This window comes from Seriola dumerili, unplaced genomic scaffold (assembly GCF_002260705.1).
Source record: "Seriola dumerili isolate Sdu_G_001 unplaced genomic scaffold, Sdu_1.0 BDQW01000044.1, whole genome shotgun sequence".
Classification (NCBI taxonomy): domain Eukaryota; kingdom Metazoa; phylum Chordata; class Actinopteri; order Carangiformes; family Carangidae; genus Seriola; species Seriola dumerili.
Window position 1 is genome coordinate 1879539 of NW_019174299.1, and position 25491 is coordinate 1905029.

Genomic DNA, 25491 nt, shown 5'->3' on the forward strand with positions numbered 1-25491 from the left:
ATATGGGACCTTTAATGTTCACATGTGCAGATGTCACCATTTCCTGGGATTTCTCAAAATTATCTGTTGGAAAGAAAAGGCTGAAACGTAGGTAATTTTCTTGATTTTTCACATACAAACCGATAAAACATTTAATAAAATATGAAAAGGTAAAATTGCCAGGATGTATACATTACTAAAAAGGAGGGGGAGAATTCATTTGTGGACTACTGTTCTCATTGTTGTTTACAGTATACAAATAAATCCTCTTATTTGTTTCAAATATTCAGAGAAATTGCACATTTGTGGACGTGTTGCTAGGACAGGCTGTCAGTGTGAGGAATGACTCATCATAGTCATGCCCATGGGCAGTGTGAATTGAGCTGCACAGCTGGAGTTATGTTAAACGTAAGGCGAAGTGACAGAAATGCTAATCAAGTATCAAAACTGACACTGCATTCCCATCGATGCACATCAGACCTTCAATGATTTATTAGTCAAAGGGAAAGCATGTGTCACTGCGTTGAAAGCTCATGGGTAAACATGGCTCGCGCCAAGGTGCACCACTTAGCAGCTGCCCCTTCCGCTTTCCCCTCGAGCATGAACAACATTCTCCACGAGGGCCGCTGGTAATACAGGCGAAGAGTAACTTTCAAAACAGGTAAGCCACATGCAATCTATCCAGGCGAGTCACTTAAGAGTGCACTAAAGGGCTATTATAACAGCAGAAGGTAGAAGTGGGAGTGTGTCCCTACTTCAAATGGTTTCCTCTGCTGAGTAAGCCCTACCACCACCCCACCCCCCCCCCACCCCCCCGACTCCCATCCTTCCTGTCCCCGGATCAGAGAGAGGACAGAGAGCTGCAGCAGACCCCAATTATCTGATCGTCATTCACAATCCTTCATTTACCTCTTCAATTGCTGCTCACCACTGCATTAATTTTAGTGGGGATGTTCCTGCCAGAGCCTTGGGGAACCAGAGGTGGAGAGGTTAAACACTCCACAGAGCAACTGAGTTTTGGCATAAGAACCAAGGGGATGAAGCATAAAAAAAAGAGAGAGAGTCTGCTCTGCTTTTCCCCCCATGCTGGATGTTATTTGCATCATGGGCTGTGGAAGAAAGTTGTCTGTTTGCTGTGTCTCCACTTTGGTGTGGCCAATTAATTCTGAATTTCTTTGTGAGTGGATCGCTGGAACAGGGCCTGGTTTGATGGATAAACAATGCTCCAGTGCATAATTTAGTTGAGCATGGAAGTGAAAACATAAGATCCATTCACTCTTCACTCTCCCAGCTGTATTCTTAGCATCCACTTAAGTCGACTGCGGCGATTATCGTGAGTGACCAACTGAAAAATGATAACTGGACACTGGTTTTTTCGTCACGCGAATGTTTGCAAACGGCGGCTACTAGTGATTGTGAAATCTAAGCATATGACATCACGCCTGCCTCCCCCTATGCAATATCACATATAGTGATAAATATTGAAATAGCAGCTTCTTGCATAATTCATACATCTTAACATCTGAGAGAATGCCTGCCCCCGCCAAGACATTTCATTGGCTGCCTTGCAAATCAAGACAAAGTCCCTGCTGCCAAGTTTTGCAGCTATAGTGGGTTTGTTCATTTTTAATAGCAAGGGGAGAAAAAATAGAATGGCTAATGATGTTGATTATTCAGCTGAGCAGACCAACATGTTTGGTTTTCCTCGAGAAACGCATGAATCATCACAGAACCATGGACTTCCCATATAGAGGGTACTCATTGCCAGCACACACACACACACACACACACACACACACACACACACACACACACACACACACACACACACGTGCACAATTATTCTCCAAGGATCCTATTTGCATTAAGTTCCTCCAAAAACTTTGATGGTGTTTATCACCATTAACAAGATTCCTTTGTTCATGTATGTAATTAATGCCGAGTCTTTGATTACTTCAGCTTCATTTCTAGAAGAAGCTGAAATGAATATTCTACTCTAGGCAAAATTTATTTTCACAACATCATAATTATGTAAAATAAAAATCTATCCAACCATGAGCACTGGTGTCCTATGTTTTTTTTTTTTCTTCCTCTTCTTTTTTCTTCCTCTTCTTGACTGATTCCTTATCTCTCTGGGAGTCCTGTGTGAATATGGTGCCTGCTCTCCTCTGTTACAGTATAGACACTATGAGTCGTTGTTGCATGAGAGTAGCCTGGGGCAATTTATGCTTTCATGTGAAAAGTGAAGCGGAGAATGCTGTGGGAGATTAATGGTACCTAAACAATATAGATGACTGTGTAAGCATAGAACCGGTGCATGCTTTTTTTATCTTTATGCATTTATTTATTTATCTATTTATTTATTTAGTCTCAGGCAATTCTGTAAAGCATAAGCCCTGACAGAAACCTTTCTGAGAGGTTTACATCCCCCATGTATCTAGAGCTGAAACATGCAACCTATCTCGCATGTACACATGCAGAAATTCACCTGCAGTGTTTGAATATTTGCTATAATTTTCTACTTTAAAATCCCTTACAGGAGGACATGTTTGATTTTATAACCATAGCTAGAACGAGTCCAAACACATGCTCTCTGGCCAAATATGAGTCAGTCACATGTAAGTCTGGGAAATGGTGAGCATCTTGTGTCATTAAGCCGTTTCTCATTTGGTTGTCTGGTGGCCCATTTTCAGCCATTTCACTCATTTAAAAGAAACAGCAGGTCACAGCTTCTCTGTATAATAATTTAAACACAGTTTGCATCTGTGCTACAAACAGACCGGCTGTTACGGGCAACGGGAGAAGATGTTTGGCATTATTCAAAGTTTTATCTCAAAAGACACATGAAGGTTTTGATGGCACATTTGCACTTGAATAAAACGAAAAGGTGCTTGCTGGGTGAATTTGATTATACAGGGCCAGATCAAGATAAACACATGCTGACAACAATAAAAATTCTTCTGTCTGACCACGTCTGTATCATCGGATGATGAAACGAAATCTGATATGTATGTGCAGAAAGCAGGCTGCCGCAAAAGGCAAATCTCTGGCACCGCACTGCTCGCTGAGACTCATTTCACTGTTTGTTTCGTTTCAAACACACTAGTTCCAAAGCTCAATCACACATACTCAGCTACAGAAACGCACAAATGTACTATGAAGTTACTGTTACAAACTATACATGAGAGGTTTGGTGTGTGCATTTGTCCGCACCCTTTAAAAAATAAGGAGAGATTCGTTTGTTGGAGAGTTTGTTGACTGTAGTGAACATCAATTTAAAGCCCTCGGAGGATTTCTAATGGAATGCAAATGTAAGTGTCCCACAGGGAGTGGTACCTTTAATTAATTTGGACATGGAGTGCATGTTTTGGATTTGGGATTGAGGTGTAAACAGGTGAGTGTTTGGTGATATACCGCCACTATGCAATAAAGATGTCCCCGTAGCTCTCCCAAATGCTATCCCAATATGCAGGTGAGGAAATTCATAGTGTGCCCTGATTTATTTGCTGTTATTAATGAGGTGGTGTTGAAGAAAGTGGTCTGTGGCTGCCAGCACAATATCTGACCTCTGAGAGTGCATTAAATCAAGGCATTAGGGAATGCGGTAATAAAGAGGCCAGCTAAGGCACAGAACCTGCTCCAAAACAAACAAACCACAGCATTAGCACGGACAAGGCTGAAATCACACCCAGATGCTTCTCTCACACAGAGGAAGGCATCATGGAAGTCGGCCATCATGTGTCAGTACAACAGAGGCAGCTGTTTACTGATCACTCAAATGTTGTAAGGTTAGGCATCATGAAACACAAACACTTTTTTTTTTTTTTTTTTTTTAGTTCCCCTTCCTCCTCTGGTAGTTTAAATAAAACATGACAACTTGTTTTCTTTGGTGGAATTGCAATTGAAGTGCAAACTTGCATCAGTGTTCTTGGAGTATCGGCAGTGTTTCTATTAACAAATCTACAGCCATGTTCTGTACCAAGGCACAGTGTTGCTATTAGCTAAATGCTAACATCACTGTGCTAATATAACTACAATGATGATGGGTATAAATCAAAATGTTTACAGTGTTCACCATCTTAGTTTAGCTTGTTTGAATGAGAACATTTGCTTGCACAGCGAAGACTGACAGGCATTAGATGGAAATTTGACATGATGATTGAAGGCTTATGTAAAGGCTGCAGCGTCAGACATGCAGGAGTCGTGTGGTGTTCTACATAAGTTAGAAAATCATAAAGGACACATAAACCTGAATGGGAAAGTGGTCTCAGACTTTTGGACCCCCACTGTATATAGAAACAATATTGGCTTGCAGAAAGTAGGCCTGTTGCTTATTCAGACACTGAGCATGGAGCGGTGCCACTGTGAAAAGCATCTAATCTGTCTGAAGCATTGTGCACGTTAAGCCTGCTGAACAAGTTGTATGCTGGTAGCAGAGCAGCAATTTCTGTAAATTATGTAAAAATCACAATAATCACAGTCACTTATAACGGGGAAGTCAATTCTGCATATTACCCGAAAAAAAAAAAAAGATTAAAATATGAAGCTAACAGATACAGACAATTGACAAACTCTGGCAACTTTGTTAAATTAACATATTTATAATTTCTAAACAAATTTCCTCAATGATAAAAAAATAAAAAATAAAAAACAACTTTTTCTGTCATAGTCATGGTGGCCATGCGTCATCTCGGTTTCTTTATTTCCCCAGAACTGTCACTACACGCAAAGAATAGGTGCAGCCCCCACATAACCAAACAATCCCTTGACTCCTACTCACATCTCCTTGAACTGTCTGTCAGCTCACAATGTTTGCATAAGCCTTTACTTTTCTGTTGACTCACATACAATGTTCCACAATGCTTATATACGGTCGATGCACCTGAGTTTACACTCTTCGGAAGTTATTGTCGAATATGTAAAATTCCTTGTAACAGTGCCATCAAGTGGTTGTGTTAATTTTCTCGGGTGAGTGGTGGAATTATGACGCCTTCCTATTTACACATCAAAATCAAATCTATCAAAAGCACGTTGTAAGAAAATTCAGATATATTCAAAGTAGACTCCAATGAAAATAAAGTCAACTTTCTAGGAGACGAAATAAATGCAGCATTGGCCTGATGGAGGAACGTTGGAACATTACTACATTTGGTCTGAAGTACTAATAATGCATGTGAAGTTGTTCCAGTATTAGGGGTATAAAAAATTATACGTCATATGTTGTTGCATAACAACTCACTTTTTAAAGTTTTATATGAACATGTCAGCCGGTTTCAGCCCTTCATCTGTTTGCTTCTCTGCTCCTCTCTGTGCTCAGATATACAGTATTTTAATACGGCTGAATTCCCGATAAATCTGTTCTCATTTACATGTTTTTGTGTTTCTGTTGTCAGACAATGAAACAAGTATGAAGTACTGACTGACACACAGCTCATTAAAACTACATGTTAACCAGCACTCTGCAGCTAGAATCCTGATTTTATAACTGTGACAGTCGGACAAAAATCACCATAAAACAATGACTGTGTGCTGTGATTTCAGTTATATATACCTGAAAAATGATCACTCTGAGAGAAAGTTAGAAGCTCATTCAGCCAAAAACGTATGTCCTTTGCGAATTTCAGGCAAATTGGTAAATAAAATATTTGTCGCAAAAATATTTACAACTATTTTTTCTACTGTATGAAATTTAAAATTTGAACAATTGTTGGAACGTTTGACCTGCAAACTGGAAATGAGCTGCAGCTGCTGATGCATGCACATGTGACTGATATTTACATTTACTCATTTGGCAGATGCTTTTTACCCAAGAACAACTTACAACACTCAAGTTTCAGTACAGTAGGGGACCTTAGAGAAGGCACTAAGTACCAAATCTGTTCAATAATAAAAAGTGCAGGGAGAGCAGGAAAAGAAGAGCACAGTAAGTGGCAGTTAGGTATGTTAGGGCGTTAGAGGTGTTAAGAGTGGGGGTGCGGAGGAAGAGATAGAGAGGGGTGCCCCTACTCTGACAGCATTTGGTTGCTCAATCCACCATCGGGGAGCCACAAACGGGAACAATCTGGACTGAGATTGCCTCAATGCCAGGCGACGTTCCTTGGAGGAACGCAGTGGCCGAGAAGGATGATTGATTAAAATATAATGTGGCACCATTTTTGGCCGGGAATTCAATACATAGGCTATCAACACATATACCTAAGAGTGTTGATAGGTGGGTTCCCATATATGCAGTTTTTACACTTTTAGACTTAAATAAATCCTGATGTAGATGAAACATGGGACCTAAACAATGACAAATCTCTCGAAATTCAGTTCAAATTTACGCTACATTTGAATAGAAACCCAAGCGATCATCACTCTATTCACTATGTCATACATAACCACATGTCAAATGCAGTGAGTGTCTTCTGATGTGGTGATATCACATTTAGAGGACTGTGAGGTTGCCTACTGTAAACTACTTTTAAATGCATACATCCCAGATATAATTCGTCTTTATCACTTTTCCATATCGACCACATCACAGACGCGTCATTTCTGTTCTAACAATGCTCCTTATTCCCTTCATGTCTTCCTGTCAAAGATATACAGCAGTTGGTGGAGAGCGATCTTTCACTGTTTTACATGCTCCTAGCTCCGAGAGCTGACATTCCTTTTTTTTTTTTTTTTTTGTAATTGCGTCAAAACAATGGGAGGTGGGATGATTACAGTCATTTTCACTGCATGATTTCTCTGGCAACTTTTAAAATTCGACAGAACATGCAGTGGTCATTGTTGTGCCTTTTAAATTTTGAGCTTTCAAAAGTAAAAAAAAAAATTTTTTTAAATTACTGAGGAAACAAAAAGCAATGTCATGGCGGAAAAGAGCCATGTCTGACTCTGTGGGTTATCACTTATCCAGGGCAGGGGGTTTAGCCTCTGTGATGTCAAAGTGTCTGTGCAACCAACTGTCTCATTATAAATCAGAATAATTTGCAGCTGCACCTCTGTGGGCATTCCTCTGTGAACTAAAAGTGGAAAATGCCAGAAAAATTTTTTAAATATATATTGTTACTGACATTGATCAGGAAATGTAAAACTAAATGAAGTTTTTTAATAAAGAAAACATTTTTCTGAATTGTTGGAGAGCAATTAGAGTGGATGGGTTTGGAAGTAGATGCGTGTTTGAGGTGGTAGTTCTCAATCCAAACCCTCTGGACCCGAAGGCCTGCTGGTTCTCATTCTGAACATGTAATCAGGAAGTGGTTTTTACCTGGGAAGCCAGGTGAAGGCAATTACTTGCAATCAACTAGCTGGCAGGATAGAAAGAAGCATTGCTCCGGGTCCTGAAGAACAGAGGTTCATTCAGTGTTGTACAAAACGTATAACATGGCTTTACAGGGAAAGGGATTTTTTTACAGAGATAGTGGCACATTCAACATCCTGTTGTAAGGAGTTTCCTGTTGAGGTGCTTTAGAATAACATTTTCATATGTGAGTTGTTTTTGAGGTATTCTCAGAAAGCATTAATGCACTCTGGGATGCTAATGGCTGTTTTGAAAATATGCAATCCAAGGACTTTAACCAGAAAGAGGATACTGAATGTATTCCTCCATTAGTAAACAAAGGGATAAAGCAGGACATTCTGTACTGCAGATCTCATCCAAGATAAACATAAAAGTACAATCTGAGACAAATGCAAACATCCTATGGGCTACAACACTTAATTTGACATAACAGTCTTAAGCAATCGTGCCAGTGTTACACATGAAGCATACATACAAACAAGCTGACTGAAATAACTTCACAAAGGCATTTTCATACAAGTAGCTGCCGTTGTGCCAGTATGTGATGATCCATCTGTTCAGATGTGACAGAACAGCACCAGGACCATGAAATAACATGAAGAAACATATGCGCATTACAACCAAGGCAAATTACGCCATATATTATTAAACTCAAGGTGTGAAATTCTTTCCTCTGGCATCCCTCTGTTGCTTAACTAATTATCATGGCACATTAATTTTCTAAACCCTGAAGCCTTTGTTGCATTTACCCAATGTGTAGAGCGTACGTGCTTATTCCTGTAAATGTGAGGTGTATTACAAAACAAATTTAAGAGAAAGCAATTCGCTCCGAGCTGAGACAACGCGGAGCCGGCAGCTGCTCGGACCGCTTCATTTGTATTCTACAGATTGTATCAGAAATTTGGAAAATTTTAACTGGAGACGATGTGTTAAGGGGCAGATATGGTGTGACATGTAGCCAACATAATAGTATTAAGGATTCATTAATTATTACGATATGCTGAGGGTGAAAACAGAATGCCATCCCCAATCCATACAAATACATAATAGATGAAAAAAGATAGCAGTGAATGTTAAACATTTGCTTGAACAAATATGCTGGAGTGCCTTTCGGCTGACACATTGAAATCAAAAGACACTGCTTGCCTGCATCCAACAGTGGACATGTTGACAAAGCCCTCATTTATTACAGATTCCCAGCCCAGCGAGCATAGCCCCAGCGTGACGCTGATTACAAGGCTTGTACGAAATAAGCTTGAGGGCCCATTTCACCACAAACCTATATTCATTTAGTTCTGCAGATTTATACATCCAGCTATCTAGGCACGAAAATCCAGCATGACATGAGAGTGTATTCTGCCCTTTCGAAAAGGGGGTTAATCTCTCTTTCTTTCATGAAGAAACCTCAATCTTACAGTGACCAGCATGTCTCATATGATGCAGCGGCTGAAGCAATAAATTGAATTAAATAAACCCATTAGTTACAGCAGCTACCTTCTCACCTCGGCCCAGATACACTTTCATGGTAAGTTGGTCCTTTATAAAGAGCAGAGGACACAGCTTAAGACTGTGATGGCAAAGTGACCTTGAGTCAAAAAGACAGAAGGCATTATCCTTGTTCATTACTCAAATCAATTAAGACAGCCTGTTTGCCGCAGAGCACAGCCCCCGTGTGTTCTGCAGGTGTTAAAGAGTAAATGTATGCTCATTCAAAAATCAATTCATACTTAGGATTCTGCCTCCTCCTGTCTTGTAGACATGAAACAAACTAGAGGTCGATTAGAGAAGAAAGCGACTGTTGGGAGATTCACCCTGAGTGTACTTAAAATTCATGTGAATGAATAGTAAGATGCAGTTCACATACCTTATGAAGAAAAAAAAAAGCGGTAGAAGAGAAGAAGTCAAGGATCCTATCAACAGCCCTAAAGCGAACTGGTATGTTTTTCCAGTTTTTTCTCCCCGACACTCAAAACTCTTACTGAATGTTGTTTTTCTTTCTGTAGCTGTTAAATGTAACCTTATTGTATTTGTGAGTAAGACACTCCGAAATGTAGAAAACAACCATCTCGGTGACAGACCTTATTTACCGATTTATTCATTGTTTTTAGATTTTCAGCAACACCTTGTGTCTGAAGGTTGTTGCTTCTGAGTCACTGCAGACAAACACTAAAGGCTAACCAAGGTTAGAGCAAGGTCTAAAGACATGAATAAATATTTTATTTCACTGAGCGACTGAAGAGTCGCTTAGAAGTAGCAATCAACATGATCTTTCTGATTTATGTCATACGACTACATTGTTGCCACAGCATAGTTCACGGTGCTAGCTACGGATGTGTTTTTGTTTGTGTTTTGTTTTCAAAAATACTTTTGATATTCTGTGAGAAACTGAAGTATTTGAAAAGCTTTTTGCCAAAAACACATCCGTGTGTGATGAAAAAATTGATTGACCCAAAGGATTGTTTTTTGATCTGACACACTGTGGTTAATGCCCCCTTCGTGTTGGATTTGCTTAATCTCTTTACCTTCTTCATTTAGCCTTTCTGTTACATTTTGGGCCTTGCGTTGGTAAAATGAGTTAAAACATTGCAAATTTTTCGTGGGATGTAACAAGCTCACTGATTGGTTAGGGAGCTGTGCCCATCTCACACCTTCGCTATCTTTTCCAACACTGTTTAGGCGCCAAGAAGATCCTCATAGGAACCTACTGTGCACGTATGTGTTCACACCATTTGGTCCTTCCTTGGCTTTCACTCTCTTAAAATGTCCTACACTCGCATATCAATCATTTTAAAGGGACATTGCCAATGAAATGGAGAATGTTGCACTACTGGAGACACCCTCGACTTCGACAGCCACCCTAATTGACTTCTTCCCTTATTCTTATTGTCTGCATAATGTGACATGCCAGGCGATTGCCAATTATCAAAAATACGAAAGGAAAATTGTATTTTCAAATGCCTGATTAAAATCTGTGTTCATAATTTAATTTGTGAATCCAGTTATTTTTTATTTATTTTGTTTAATTCCATTTTCATCTATGAAGTAATGAATGTATTTTTAAATGATGTTTTTTTTCCCTGTTTAATATTGTTTTTGTGAACCCTTATTTAATTGATGGATTAATATTTCTTTTGTTAATTCTTTTTATAATTCCTCATGTATGACCCTTTTAAATATCTAATAATAAATTACTTTGTAGTTTAGACTTATTTATTTATAGATCAATTAATTAATTTGTGAACAAATTTGTCAATGCCTATTTTAATTGTACATTTTTAGTTAATAATGCTTTATTACAATTTACGTGACACTCCATACCCATGTCCATGGAACTTTGGCTCTCTTAACTTTTTGCTGTTCAGTTTTGCTTTATTTACGTTTTTGTGAATCTGCAACACTGGAAGTCGTTCTGCATTTGCAGTTCATAGTTCATAACAGCTCTGAGCAGTTAAAGTTAATTTTATGAAGAGATTTCTAGACATTTATCCAACATGAACACTGAAGAAATGGGTAATACTGGAAAGAGAAATGTGTCTGATTCCAGCAGTATGTTGACACTTTAGAGGCGAAGGTTTGATTTCTGCAGCAGACTGCATCCTTGGGGGGCTGGGTCTTAAGAAGGCCCTCTGTTGCCAGCAAACAGAGCTGTTAGCATAATATGAACTATGATGATCAGTGTTCAATATTTGAGTCCAAGTGTGAGACGTTATTGTTGAAAATATTTGTTCACACTTTAAGTCATTTCAAACTAAATTCTCCCCATCAGCCCTGGGACGGCATGAAAGCTACATTATGAGATCTACTTCAACTAAAAGCGTCCCCACGTTTTTCTCTTCGTCTGAAGCACAATTCATCGCTGATTTGATTGTGTGTATGCGGTGCGTTATAGACAATATATCACACATATCAGAGGTTCCACAAGGGAAGAGCATGGCGTCATGGTTGAGAGCAGGTAATAACCTTATTAGAAAGGCAGAACACGTCAAGTCTCTCCTAAATCTCTGACGACGATAATCCAAATTATCCAGGAAAAACAATCACCTCCTGATACAGCAATTAGCAATTAGCATAATCCCTAAAACCGTCCTTTTGCATTTCACTGGCTTAATCCAAGTCTCAGGGGAGTTTGGCAAATGCCACAGCTTGCGTTAATGACTTCCAACATACCAAATGCACTGAGGGTGCTGGTGGCAAAGACGTCAGCAATATGTTCCATCGCAGTCAGTTATGAAATCAGGATTTTTACTGATCGAAGCGTTCCCCATCAAACTGCCAGTCGGTCCAGCACAGTGGCGTCTCTACTGTACTGTAGTGTGTTGACTGCAGTTTACACATCTAATACCGAGCTCATACATTGTTTCACACTGTGCTAAAATTATTCTAACAGAATACCCCATGGTGATTTGAGGGAAAGAAAGAGCATGAATAAGTAAACAACATAAAGCGATGAGAAACTTCAAAGGCGATGGGACAATCACAGCAAACAAGATCCTGGAAGCCAATGAACGTGTTTGTCTTTGTTTGTGACAGTGACTCAGGGGTGTAAACAGAGGAATTAGCTCACACCTCCGGAGTCTCAACACATCACACAGCCATAATTGAATTAAGCCTGTCAGGTTGTTGCTGAACTGGAGATATTATATAGAGCATGAGACGTGTTTGGCTCCGAAGATCACGTCTGTAACTTTTTTGTTTTCATCGAATGTTTTCATCAAATCCTTCAAAAAGAAGGTAATTGGTTAAAAATGAGAAGCTTGAGAAATGACTGAAATTGCAAATGTGGTTAGGAGCATGCTAATTCCTGTGCTTTGAAAAAAAAGAAAAAAGAAAAATGGCCAAGGCTTTTCATGATGGAAAATCAGCCACATGCTGCATATATCCACTGTGTAACGGTCATATGATAATGCTGCCTATACTGGAGGGAAAAGCCAACATTTTCATTCTCCCCATCCCTCAGCGTAGCATACCACAGAAGCACCAATCAGCACATGGACACACATTTGAAACATACTCCCAGCAGTCCCTGTATCTTGGCTCCATGACCATTCCTGTCAGGGTTTTCCCTTTGACTGAACAAATGCATCAGCTTGTGTCATGAGACCACATCCCTCACAGCCAATAAGGCGCATGAACAGCACAAGTGCTCCAGGAGATGTGGAAGGAAAATTGGAATCTTGACAAGTATGATTGACATGCGTATTTGTCCCAAGGTAGTCTTATTTGCAGAGATTTAAAGACGTCTGTAAACCAGCATACTGGCGAACAGAATCATTGTTCCTCCAGACTAGAAGCACATCACGGCAATTCTGTTGCATGCAAATAATCTTTTGGGAGAGATGAATCCCTTTGAGCATAAAATGACTTCAGCTTATACTTTATTTTGGGTCCAAAATAAATTATTTAACAGATGAAGCTATGTCTTTCATTTTCAGACAATCTGTCCATGTCGCGGAACAAAAACACAAGCCTAAGTCTTCCCTTCTATCCCAGCCACAACGGAGGAGAAGGCTGCTCTGAATTTTATCTGGCTCTTTTGATGGACACAAAAATAAAGTGGATATGAGCCTTGATGGCGAACCATAACCTACGGCCACTTCATAGCAATGAAAGGGGGAAAAAAACAGTGAATTAAATTCTAACCATAAGTAAAATAGACTTCCACTTGAAAGCATCAGAGTGTAACTACAGCGGGGCAAGATGGATGTGTGTGTGAGAGAGGAGGAATGCACATGAATTCTGAGCAGGACCAAAGGCAGGATGAAATTGGCTATACCCATTAACTGCTCAAGAGTTTTTTTTTGTTTTTTTTTTCTTCTCCATATGCAAAAAGGATAGAGCGGTATTACTTCTTCCATAATTCTCATGTTACAATACAGATTGCTAGAATAAGATCAAACCAATCTCTAATCCGGAAATGGAATGAGAAAAAAGAAAAAAAAGAAGCTGTTTCTATTCAGCCAAAACAAAACAGCAGTGAAAGAAAAAAACCTCCTGAAAGGTAATTCAGCACTGTGCTCTACACTATGTGTAGATCCATGTATTAGGGTATTTGCTGCAGAAAGAGGAAACCTGGAGAGTAGTGTTGTAATGGTTGCACTAATTAGCTGTGCTGAGATAGTTGTGGCTTTGCGGCTGTACTTGTTGAAATTCAAATATACAAAGTACTGCAAAGAGAAGTTTTCACCTGAGATTTAAAAAAAAAAGTCAAAACCTGATAATACATGTTAATACATTCTGTGAAATCAGTCTGGAAATAATTTTTTAATCTTTCATTTTTATTTATTGACAGCCTGACTGTTTCCAGCGGTAACAAAATCCACCTCCCAGTTTGTTTAATCCATACAATGAAGTATAAAAATGATGATTCTCTATTTTATGGGGGTTACACGCCAGACTTTTTCTTGGCTAGTACATGGACCCATATAACCCCTATATAACCCCATGTAGTGATGAATCATCGCTGACATGTGGACAGAGATGGGCTAGTTGTTTCCCAGTATTGAGTCTTTATGCTACACTAAGCTAACCAGCTGCTGGCTGTAGCTTCGTTTTGATCATACAGAGTACAGTACATAGTGAGTGCTTAAATTTTTTTCCATCTTATTCTCAACAGCAAACCAAATATCATTTCCTGATGAATGTAGAACAGACTAGAAGCTGAGTAAAGTTGACATAAAATTAAAAGTTTTACAACAATTTCCAATGGATGTCTGGCCTAGGGCATTAAGTGGACCTGCATATAAAATTACTGAACCAGTTTCCGCTGAACATAGAAACACATAAAAACAGACGATACATACAATACAGACAGTCCTTTCATGTATAAATGATTGCATATGAACGATCGTTAACAATTGAACGAAATTTACATGGACTTTAAAATGTGTGGATGTTCAGTTTTGCCTGTGAGATTGCACAAGCACTCACTGATACTCCACCATTATACTTGACAATCAGCTGTGTGTTTGATAATCACAGAGGAGGGCCTTGTTACAATAAGAAGTCATTTCTTACTCATGAGGTAGATGGCTCCTTTGCATTGTTGATTCAACACTGTGGACAGGAATAACATGGAAATGTAGTAGGCCTATTGTTCAATTCATGATTTATAATGTGTGTGTGTGTGTGTGAGTGTGTGTGTGTGTGTGTGTGTGTGCGTGCATGTTTGTGTGCGCGAGGTGTAGCAGGAGGAAAAAGGCTGTTCTTTCAAGCTGTGGGATATAATGAGTAATTTTGTGCTATGCTGCATCTAAAGAGATTCCCAAACAAGAAATAAACATGATTGCTCCTATGGTAACTGGAACCTCAGAAGTCCATGTTCCTTGGGAGTTTAATCAAGTGGAAAGAGGGCGGGCAATGAGAAAGACCTGACTGTAGCGGTCCACTCTCTTGACAGCGCTGGGGTATGCTGCTAATTAAAAAGTTTAATTCCACAACTGCAGCACTGGCATCAGAGCACTCAGAGGTGCGTCCTTGTGAGTCTTGGCGCCGTCTTATCAGGCGTAGGCAGATTCTGCCATGTTGGGAAGGCACAGGACAGGGAGGCACTGCAGCAGCACACAAGGCCCAGCTGGAAGGGATGGCACCCTGCCTACTCAGGGATCTGGCCCACCTTGCTCTTTCCCATCTCCCCACTGAGTGGAGTCACAGGCTCCCAGTCAGGTGGCAAGAGTCAGGGGCTAAGCTGCCCATGGAGCAGCTGAGAGAGGGAAGCGGGGCTAAACAAGGGATAAATGTTGGATTTAGACTTTTCTGCTGCTCGGTCTCGGCAGTGGATCCATGTCTCCATTACACACCTCCTGTCACCAGGTCCCGTCTTACAATCGAAGGTTGCAGGTTCACTAAAGCCTGTGCTGCATTACACACTGTTCCTTCAATGTCCTACAGCAGCTGAATCACACATGATACACCGACACTACCCACCATGAATAGACTTTAATATGTCAAAAAAAAAAAAAAGAATGTGATTTTTTTTTTTTTTTCACAATACAGTGAAAGAAAGGATCCGTTGCTTTGATAAGGTGAGATGAGTAGTGTACGCACTCTATTGTGCGGCCTTGGTTGAGGTAAAAGTTTTGTAGCGGTGTACGATGTATTGATTATAGAGCACATTACGACTCGCACAAAGAGGAAAGTCCTTGGAAATGGCAAAGCTCATTCTGTGACATCCTTTTAAAAGGCCACATATTATGAAGCATCAAGAAAAGATGATTGAAAAGCAGCCAGCAACAAAAGTATAATAGATTCAGACTATGCTGGAATAAAAACAATGTCTGCTGGGAATAGTCACTGAGGAGCTGGAAGCTATCGCCAGCTCGTTTCTGGCAGCCATGAAAGGGTAAGAACACCGCTCCCAAAGATTTATAGGCACATCCCCTCAGCTTTTATTGCATAGGGGGTTAAAGTGTCATTTTAATAACACAGAGATATTAGAGCTTGCAAACCTCTGTAATACTTTGGTTCTGGTTCACAGTAAGCTGATTTATCTTATGTTTAAATATCTTTCAGAGGAAACAGTATATGCACATGCTCACATGTTCACCAGGGACATCTAAATTCCAGGTGACCAACATAATCCTCTTGGATTAGTTTTTACTGCAGTTTCTTTTTGTTCATTAATGCTGCATGAAAGTCACGCAACTACTTCAACCTAAGCTTCTTTAGATTATGGCCTGTTTTTTTTTTTTTTCTTTTCGCCTCATCTTTTTCTCCCTTAGAATATGCTTTTAATTTAGGGCCGCCAAGTCCCGACTGTGGGGCTATGATTTTGATAAATGATGTATTCACCTCACAAACAGGTGAACTTGGCAATAAATCCTTTTACACTGGGTCAGATCCATACAGTCTGTGGCGAGACTCAGTGTTACAAAAGGTGGCAGCTGTTGTGTGTTAGCGGTGGGCTGACAGAGTGATACGTCATTAAGGACAGCTACCTGTGTGTTCATATGGAGGATCACATACATACAATCAATTATTTTTATTCTCTTAGTGGAAATGATTTGATGAAGTACAGTATATAAATCTATTTTTTTTTTGATTTATGATATTTTTTTAAACTGTAAAATGTTTCCATGGCTTGTTCATATACACAGACTCATTTTAGTGAATTTGAAAAGCAGTTAGGATTGTTTCATTTGGTGCACAAAATGTGTTATTCTGTGTTTTACGTGAAGCATATGTTTGTGTGTATCTATACCTCTATATACCTCTAAGTATCCCAGACATGTTGGATGGCTGTTGCTCAGGAGGTCGGTGCTTCGATCCCCGGCTTCTCCAGTCTGCATGTTAAAGTGTTCTTTGGCAAGATAGTGAACCCCCAAATTGATGGCTGTTCCATCAGTGTATGGGTGTGATGAATGTGCTATTTGTTATAAAGTGCTCTGAATTCTATATAAGTGAAGTCCATTTAAATTTTACAGATTAATTTCATTGCGATTCAAAGCCGATTCACCAGCATTCGATCAGGTAATGGTTCCATCAGCGCTCTATTATTCTGTGTTATGCCGCCCTCATAAATTTGTGACAAAGTCAATGGTGCCTCCTTTGTGTCCTACATTGCCGTTGCATGTTCTGCATACCAGAGACTTCAGCCAGTGTTGTACAGGGTTGGAGTCTGACTTTCCTCCATGTAGAATTGTTTCCAGGAAGTGGATGTCTTTAAAGTAGGTAATGTTACAGGGGATCATAGCACAAGAGGGGTGGGTTGCACGTGCGCACACACACACACACACACACACACACACACACACATACCAGTAGCAAAACGACACAGAGACAGAGCTGCTTGAAATTTTAAGATCTGTATTTCACAGCCGTATCGATTTGTGATGAATTTCACACAGAATTTGGTTCAGGTCTGTGGTTCTGTGTCGATGCAGCTGTATCTCTGACTCCTGTATTGATTTTTCGATAGGTATCAGCTCAACTTTGCACCAGAGCAAACACGGATGCTGACTGTACGGAAGCCTAAAGTTAGAAAACCAACACATATGGGTCTTTCTTTACCTTGACTCTCGGCATTTGCTCATAAAATCCAAAGAAGTTTGACGACACATTCATGCTTCAACATTTTAAATTACTTGATTATACATTTATTACATAATTCCTTTATTACACAGCATATTTCTCAGCACAATTGCTCTCTACCAGATTTTTTTTTCTTTCACTGTGAAAAAAAGCCATTCTTATTCCTTGTGAAAAGACTGATATAACTGTTTCCTACTTTGCCGACTGTCCAGTTCACACATCAATGCAGAGCAGAATTCCATTGAGCCTCAAAAGATGAGAAATCTCATGCCTCCTGTCGTATTATTTGATCTGGTCACACATACTTTTCAACTGGAATTAATCTAAAACGGACAGTCTGACACTTTTCAAAATGCTGTTATTTTTAACAAGGTGGTCGGCTGATTCTGCCACCATCGATCTGCCCGTTAACTCAAACTTTAAAGCGCTTTGAAAGATACATAATTTCCTATTTTGCAACATAATAGTGTAACCATTTTTAAATTTAAAAGGAAGAGGAAAAATAACTGCTCTGTCAACAAGATTCGACTGTAATCGATCACAACATGTTTTCCACCTGTCTCTAATGATTATTAATCCATGACAAAGTTTTTCAGACAACCGTTCAGCATTTTAGTGATTAACTTTTTTGTTCTAAATTCTCCTTTTAAAACCCTTATTAGTTAACACTTAAAAAAACAACAACATTTATTTGGTTTGGTTTGTTTTGCAGAAATGACTAAGATATGGAACAGTCAACCTCACTAATAAGCCCTCATTAGACGAGTCCCTAACTAGTGTGAATTCCTGCTGAGAATGGTCACCCACAGAAGGCATAAATCACGTATGACTGATAATAAATTACATTCTTCAGCGCAATTCATGAGGCACATTATCTCTCCACTGAAGTCTACCAACACTGGCACAGAGCTGGAGTAACAGTTGCTGTATTGGTCATCATGCATCAAATGTTTCCTATTCCAGGATGGGCATTTGCACCAGGTTGAGAAATACTCAAGAGAACAGATAAGTTAAATCCTTGTGGTGGTGGCTCATCCTCTTTACTCCGAAATAGAGGCAACATTAGAAGCGCCAATTGGCTGATGAAAGTCCTCTGTGTATGGTAATGATGGCACTACATTGCTAATTGCTTGTTCAAGTAAGCCCAAAACACAGTGGAGAAACTGTCCAAGAGTGCTAAAAACAGGAATGCAGCACCAATCACCCATCTGGGCCTGTCCATGGAGGCTCATATGAGACCCACACCATACCTGGAATCCTGATGTGAACATTAAATGTGTGCTGGGGTTGTACGAAAATGTTAATGGACATGGAGCTCTGTGTCTGTACAGGAAGCCAAAACCATCTTCAAGAGGTGAAATCACTGGAAGAAACGTTGATTTTAAATGTATCCAGGTGTTATGAAAAAAAACATGTAGACCACATTCTACAGAAAAAATACAAAAAGTCTGAAAGCCTTTATCCTTCTCAGAAAATGGCAAAACTTTCAGCACGTTCTCTGATGTACATATATGACAGATTACTTCGTTAGATTTTCAATCTCAGTAGTTCGAGTTACTTTTGCTTATTTTGTTGGTGTCAGTAACTGATCAGTTTTCCAGTGTGGGGTGTAACAGACCAACTTACTCTAACAGCAAAAGCAGCACTTTCTATGTATATGTATACATGTATATATTGTTGCACAATTAAATCCAAATTAAATCACGGAAAAGTAGGACTTTGGTGATGTGTTCATTTATGTCATATATTGTACAGCAATTGCAAAAGGGTTTCAGAAAGCATTTTATGAAAACAACTGTTCAGAAAAGATGAAATGATTATTGGATTCATTCATCTTTTCCTCTTTTCTGTTTTATAATTGTAAAATTCATTACTTTTTATATTTTTGACATTCAATTCAATTTATTAATCGACCATCAAAAAAGTACTTGGATGATTTATCGATAATGGAAATAATCAGTTGCAACCCTACTAATGATATATGCATTCTGTCATGTTTAGAAAGTTATTCATCCATGTAAAAAGAGTAGAGCAGAATCACACAAGAGAGATTTTTGAGAGAATGAATCAATTAATTTGATTAGATTTTTCCAATTACTCAAAAATTGATAAAGTGCAGTTGTTATGGTGAATTCTCTACAAACCTACAGTCTTTGCATATAAAAAATAAAACCCAACAAGTTACTTCCTGTATTTGATTCAGTGAGCGCCTGCTGGTTGCTTTGCCTCCCAACATTGTGGCTGTGGAATAGGAGGGGGTGTGGGCTGCTGCTGACATAAAGGAGCTCATATTTCCTTTACTGCCACTGATGTTTGACCATTTCAGACATTTTACAGGATAATGGCAACATCCTTGGAGGATCTGATTCTTTATGATATGTGCCAGGAAAAATCTGCTGTGAAAATGCAGTTTTTTTTCTCTCTCTGGTGTGTCTGAAACAGAAAGGTGAAATCAAATGTTCAAGATTTAACTGAAAAGTTCCTGTTTAAATGGACTCACCCTACTACCTATGACCCTCAGTGAACCACACAGGACACTGCAGTGGCAAAAGCTCCAGGCGAGCTTGATCGTATGCCCGCTGTATATTCTCACTTCATGGCAGGAGCTTTAATTCACAGCACAAGACTCAGTGGAAATTTCCTTCATCCTGTTTTCTTTCCTCCAGAGCATCACAAAAAAAATAACAAAGCAGCCCCCCCCCATACATACACGAATAACAACAATCCAAACACAGCCACAAGAACCACACTCTCTGGAAAGATCACTAAACCTGAATATTTGTACAATAGATTGTAAAGGACAATTAATACAAGCTTTTAGTGCAACAACACACAGACATCTTTGGGTTTACTGTATTGAGAAGAGACTGCCTCTGGGTTATATTCCCCATAGTTTATCTATCTTATACACCAAAATGTGAAGCAGGTGTTACTAAGAATTTATGAATCGCAGTGTATTAGATTACTCATCTCATTCATCTACACCAATGTCAAATGGTTGCAAACATCTGTAACTGATCGTAATTTCACTTCCATTAAGTGCACATTAGCCAGAGCATCACAGACAGGAGTGAGTGATGCAGTAAAATGCATCATTTAGACACAAACAAACAGACAAATGTGGTCTGGACAAATTTTTATATCAGTTCACCCCCCCAATAGTGCTAAATGTTGCCTATATGTTTCTTTCCTCCCTGATCGCACCATTCTGAGGTGAATGTCACACATTGGACAATGAAAGATATAAAATTAAGGTTTAGGGATTTGTTTGGCTCAGGGGCCCTAAAACACACGCACACACTTATTATTATTTATGTAAGCATGTCATCCTCCTGTCTAATGAGCCTTTCACCGTGAGCGTAATGAAACAGCTTGCATTAACACAGGCTAAATGAACAGCCGAGAGCTCCCATGCCTATGCAGCAAGATGAAAGCAGATGCTCCACAACCCAAACACCGGCGCAACAGACCCGGGGTCTATATGGAGAAACAGAAGGAACTTTTCGTCAGCGTCATTCTCACCAGCTCATTGACTCCATTACAAAATCTTGAATTCCCCTGGTCAAACATCATAATGTGGGAACAACGCCTACCTGAGCCATGACCAATTGACCATGAATGAACCCTCAAATTGATTTTGTCCTCCCATAAACATTGCAGTGATGAACAGCTTCTTCTCTGGCCAATAAAACCTGGACTCAAAGTGAATGTAAACCGTCACATACGTGAAGGGAGGTGTGGAAAATTCACACTCCTTTGAGAAGCGGTTGCGAAACAGAGACAAAAAGGTATTTGAGAATACACAGTACTTACACAGCCACTGTCACGTTAGATTATATGTAGTTGAGCATTGAGGAGCTCTGGTAAGTGATGGGTTGAACGGTCGGTCGGAAAAGCTTCTCCTTTAAATGTACAACTTATGTACAGTACATATCACAAGAACACAAAATGTACTCCTATAGAATTCTTCCCCAAGTGTTTTGAAGCATGACTGTGCATGTGTGTGTGAGTGTGTATCCGAGCGAGTGCATATTTAGCCAAAATCTGTTGGTCAGTGTCAAAAATGGCATCAACAAATAACCAATGTCTCATCAGTTATATAACATAAACATCCAATGATTGCTGTCTCACAGTGTGTTGTGCATTTCACTTTCACCAGTGGATACAGGAGTCAGCCTGAAGCACCCGGTGACTATGTCAAAATAGTGAAAACTCAAATTAAATATGTAAAATAAAATGTTAAGAGACTAAAGACACTATGAGACTACAACCTAGACTGAAACTGGTAAGAACTACAAAGTACAACTTTGTTAAAAGTCTAAATTTTTGCTTACTGTTTGACAGAACATCATAATAACAGACAGACCTGTGGTACAGTGCGATTCTCTTTTACTGAGAAGAACTGCTGTTTGAACACTGTATATTCAAATGGCTTTCAATGTATTTTAAATACACAGCTCAGAATTTAGAAAAGGATGTTTTGTTCCACATAGGCAAGTTTAGACTCTGATATTAAGACTCTCAACACAAGATTATAAAACTCTCTTCACTTATTTGAAAGCAAAATGATCGGAGTCTATTATAGGACCATGTCAGAGTTTGATCATGTTTTAGACATTTACCATAAATCAGTAAATTTTTTTGAATTGATTTTGCCACAGTTTCAGTTTGTCTTTGCCTCCCATTCATGTTACCATGTATGAAAATCAACTTGCATAGACTTGCTTGAAACATACTTGAATTCAACATAGTGAAAAAAAGTATTTTTTTTCTTTTCTTATTGTGGCTCAGTGCAGCTGAAAGCGCAGACTGACTTTGAAAGTTTGCATGACCACGCAACAGTACATTAACTATGACAACCTTGAGGGCAGAAAAGTGGATCACTCTGATGGATCATCTGGTTCAAGTCTGTCTCTTGGGAGTAGATTTCTGAACCTTACTGAAAAGAAGTATTACTGGAAAGCACTTAAAAACGCATTAAAAAAACCCAAAACGAACCCTAAAGCACTATGGCATGTTAAAGAGAAAACAGATGTTGCTAGAACATGCACACAACGGTGGCGCAGTCCTTAAATCACTAGATCAGACTGACATGGTAACTCACCTGTACCAGTCCAGCCCTTTCTCGTAGTTCCTGTCAAAGAAATGTGGCTCATTTCCAACGGCTCTGACGTCCGGGTGCACCCTGAGAGCCTCCAGCAGGGCTCTGGTCCCCCCTTTCTTCACCCCGATGATGATGGCTTGGGGAAGTTTCTTCTCTCCGTAATCCGAGGTGCAGTTCATCCTGAGTTCGCTGTCCGTGGTGCTGAATTCCTGGTGCTCCCTCTCCAGCGCGGTGGTGTGATACGCAGCCGCCGCCGCTGCCGATTTAGTTGGAGACGCCTGAGTCCTAATCCACTCCACTGTCCTTTGTTCGGCCTCAGCATGATCCTTCACGGTGGAAACCGCGGTGGTTCTGTCGGCCTCGGTGAATTCGGTAAAGCCCTGGGAAGCGGAATAAAGTTTCTCCCTCAATGTCACAAAAGTTGTCTCCTCCGTCACCAGCCTCCCTTGATACACGTAGTTCTCTTGCAGGGGGAACTGCAGCGAGTTGTAGCAGCTCATCAAGCTATAGAACAAGTAGGTGACAGAGAGGGAGAGGGTGAACATGAATAAGATTTTCCGGGGCACTTTAGAGGTGAAAACCGAAGTGCTGGACCAAAATGCCATCTCTGATAGCAGTGATCCTCTCAAAGAAGTGGCCAGACATGTTTCCACCCCGAGTCTTGCATTGACAAAAATCAACGGCAATAATCAGTCACTATCAGGCTGCTCCAGCTACAAAGAGTGAAGCTGGACCAAACCAACCTAATCCAACCAAATCGCATATTTATAAGGATAGCAAGGGGGTGGGGGGGTGGGGGGATCGTTAAAATTCCGGAAGAATATCGCGTCCCTTTTCTTGAGTATCGATTTCTTTATTCCAAAGCTGACAGACAATGTCAAAATTTATTGGACTGAACTTGCAGATTTGAGAGGCTGGAGGTCTGGCGTCCTTCCAAATGAGCAGCCTGGCTTGAACTGAACAGAGTATGATGGACGGAATCCTGGCATTTTATGAAGAGGTGGGAGAAAAAGGAGAGGAAAAAAAAAGAAGAAAGAAAATGATCAGCAGTGTGTTTTAAAGTGAAGCTTCTTCTCATCAGCCGCTCAGCAACGAAGTCCAGTCCAGTCGGCGACAGCCCTACAAGAGTGGATTCACATCCCCACAAAATCCACGGAATCGTTCCAACGAGCGGAGAACGGGCGCACAATCCTTTACGCTTCTCTCTGTTTACTTTGCGCGTAAAAACAGCAGCCTTTTGCACGAAAGCGTCCACTCTTCCCACTTGACTGCCAGGCTGCTGCTCGCCGTTCCTTTGCGCCTTCTCACATTGGTAGGGTCCTACGATGTGCGCATCGGCTGGGTGAGCTCATCTGAACTGAAGCACTGTAGAAAGCACACAGCACAACTAGTGTGTGTACACCCACTTTTTTCCCCTCTGCCCGTGCACGAGAACGGGGCTATGAACGTCAGATTTCCAAATCTGAGATAGTTGTGTGGAAAGCTGCTTCCTCCACCCCCTCCTCCATTTCCAGTGGCTGCTGATGGACATGGGAATCACATAGCTGGAATATGAGAGAGCTTATTACACTGTGATTTTTTTTTCTTGCTGTGTAAAGTTCACTGTAAAACTCCCATCTCAAAGATTATTTTGATAGAGATTACATTTTACAGAAAGCTCATGTCTGCACCCTGCTGGTTTTCTGCGGAGCATTACATAAGTTAATTTACACAAAAAGACAGAAAAGAGAAGTTTATCCTGGTGATGAATATAAAAGCAGATTATATGAATCAAACTGGATAATGAGCAACAGTGTGTTTTTAAATGAATTGAAGGGTGATGGTGGTTGTCATTTATCTGCACAATTCTGAACGCAAGAGAGCACACGCAGAAAACAATCCTGTGTTCTGCATTATGCTGAGGAAAGGGGACGCTGCTTAGGCGTATCATACACTGAATTTATTATACATGGGTGCAGACTATAATTACTGGTGAGAATATTCACTAGACCTTAACTTGTACACTTTGTTGCCGCAATATGAGGATTCAGAATTGCATGCCACTGAAATGTCTCCCTGTATTAGAGAATCTCATTCATCACACACCTCCAACACACCAGGAGAGCCAACGTCACACTAAGTACTGGGTCGCAAATAATTTGCAGTGCCTCACTCTCACAACAGAGAGCCACTGTTGTGTTTAAAGTTCTGTGTTCACAGTTCAATGTTGACACAAAAAGTCCTTTTATTGTACTGTTGCAGTGTTAATTAAGGACAGAAATATAGCATATGCATTTCCACTGAATAAGAATATATATTATCATCTAATGAGTGTCGCCAAAGAAAATACATCTTCCCCATTGCTGACTTTCCTCACGTATAGTCAAGATTTTTCAACCCAGTGGAGATAGATCATTTTTCTCAAGTGACCCTGCACGTTGATCTTTATGTTGAGCTTTATGTAGCGGTGTGCTTTCTTAATCACTAAATAAACAAATCAGATGGCAGTATATATATATATATATACTGTATATATATCAGACATGGCATTTTGGTCCAGCATTTATATATATGGCCAAATATGAGTTATGTTTTCAGAAGTGAGATGAATAAACAGAATCGCCAGTTTCCATGGACGATCTCCAGACTTGTACATAAGCAATGCAGGTGATTGGGTGAGGGGGAGGAAAGTGTGGACAAGTGTCTAGAGCACAATGGTTACTGGGTGTTTGGCAGTCAAGAGAGCGTAGGAGAGCTCAATGGCTTTGTTGAAATTGTTGTATTCATAAATTGCCACTCGGAGACGGGGAGAGCTCTTTGACACGAACTGCCCCGTTTGTAAATTCCCCCACCCGTTATCAGACTTCCTGTATGTCTAAGAGTCGCCCCGCCAGAGATTTCTGAGCATGCTCAGACAGTCCGGGCTGTTGAGCAGATGCAGAGGAACATTTTAGTGTTAGCACAAGTGAAGTGGTATTAAGATGGCTGCTGCTACTCAACGCTGATGATAAACTATTATTGGAGCACAAGAGAAAATATATTGACTCATTTTATCTTCCCTTTGTTGTGACTGTTATCGGAGTCATTCATAAATTGCTCAGATATTGTCTGTCCCCAT

At 40.0% G+C, this 25491-nt stretch overlaps 1 protein-coding gene across 1 annotated transcript in view; it reads right to left on the reverse strand.

Moving 5' to 3' along the window:
• hs3st4 (heparan sulfate-glucosamine 3-sulfotransferase 4) overlaps window positions 1-23076 on the reverse strand; it is a 75877-nt gene extending 52801 nt beyond the window's left edge. The window contains exon 1 of the mRNA XM_022739625.1: window positions 22395-23076. Coding sequence (XP_022595346.1) covers window positions 22395-22999 — 605 coding nt within the window. The 5' untranslated portion in view covers window positions 23000-23076. The remainder of the gene's footprint in view (window positions 1-22394) is intronic.
• Between the last annotated feature and the right edge of the window lie 2415 nt (window positions 23077-25491).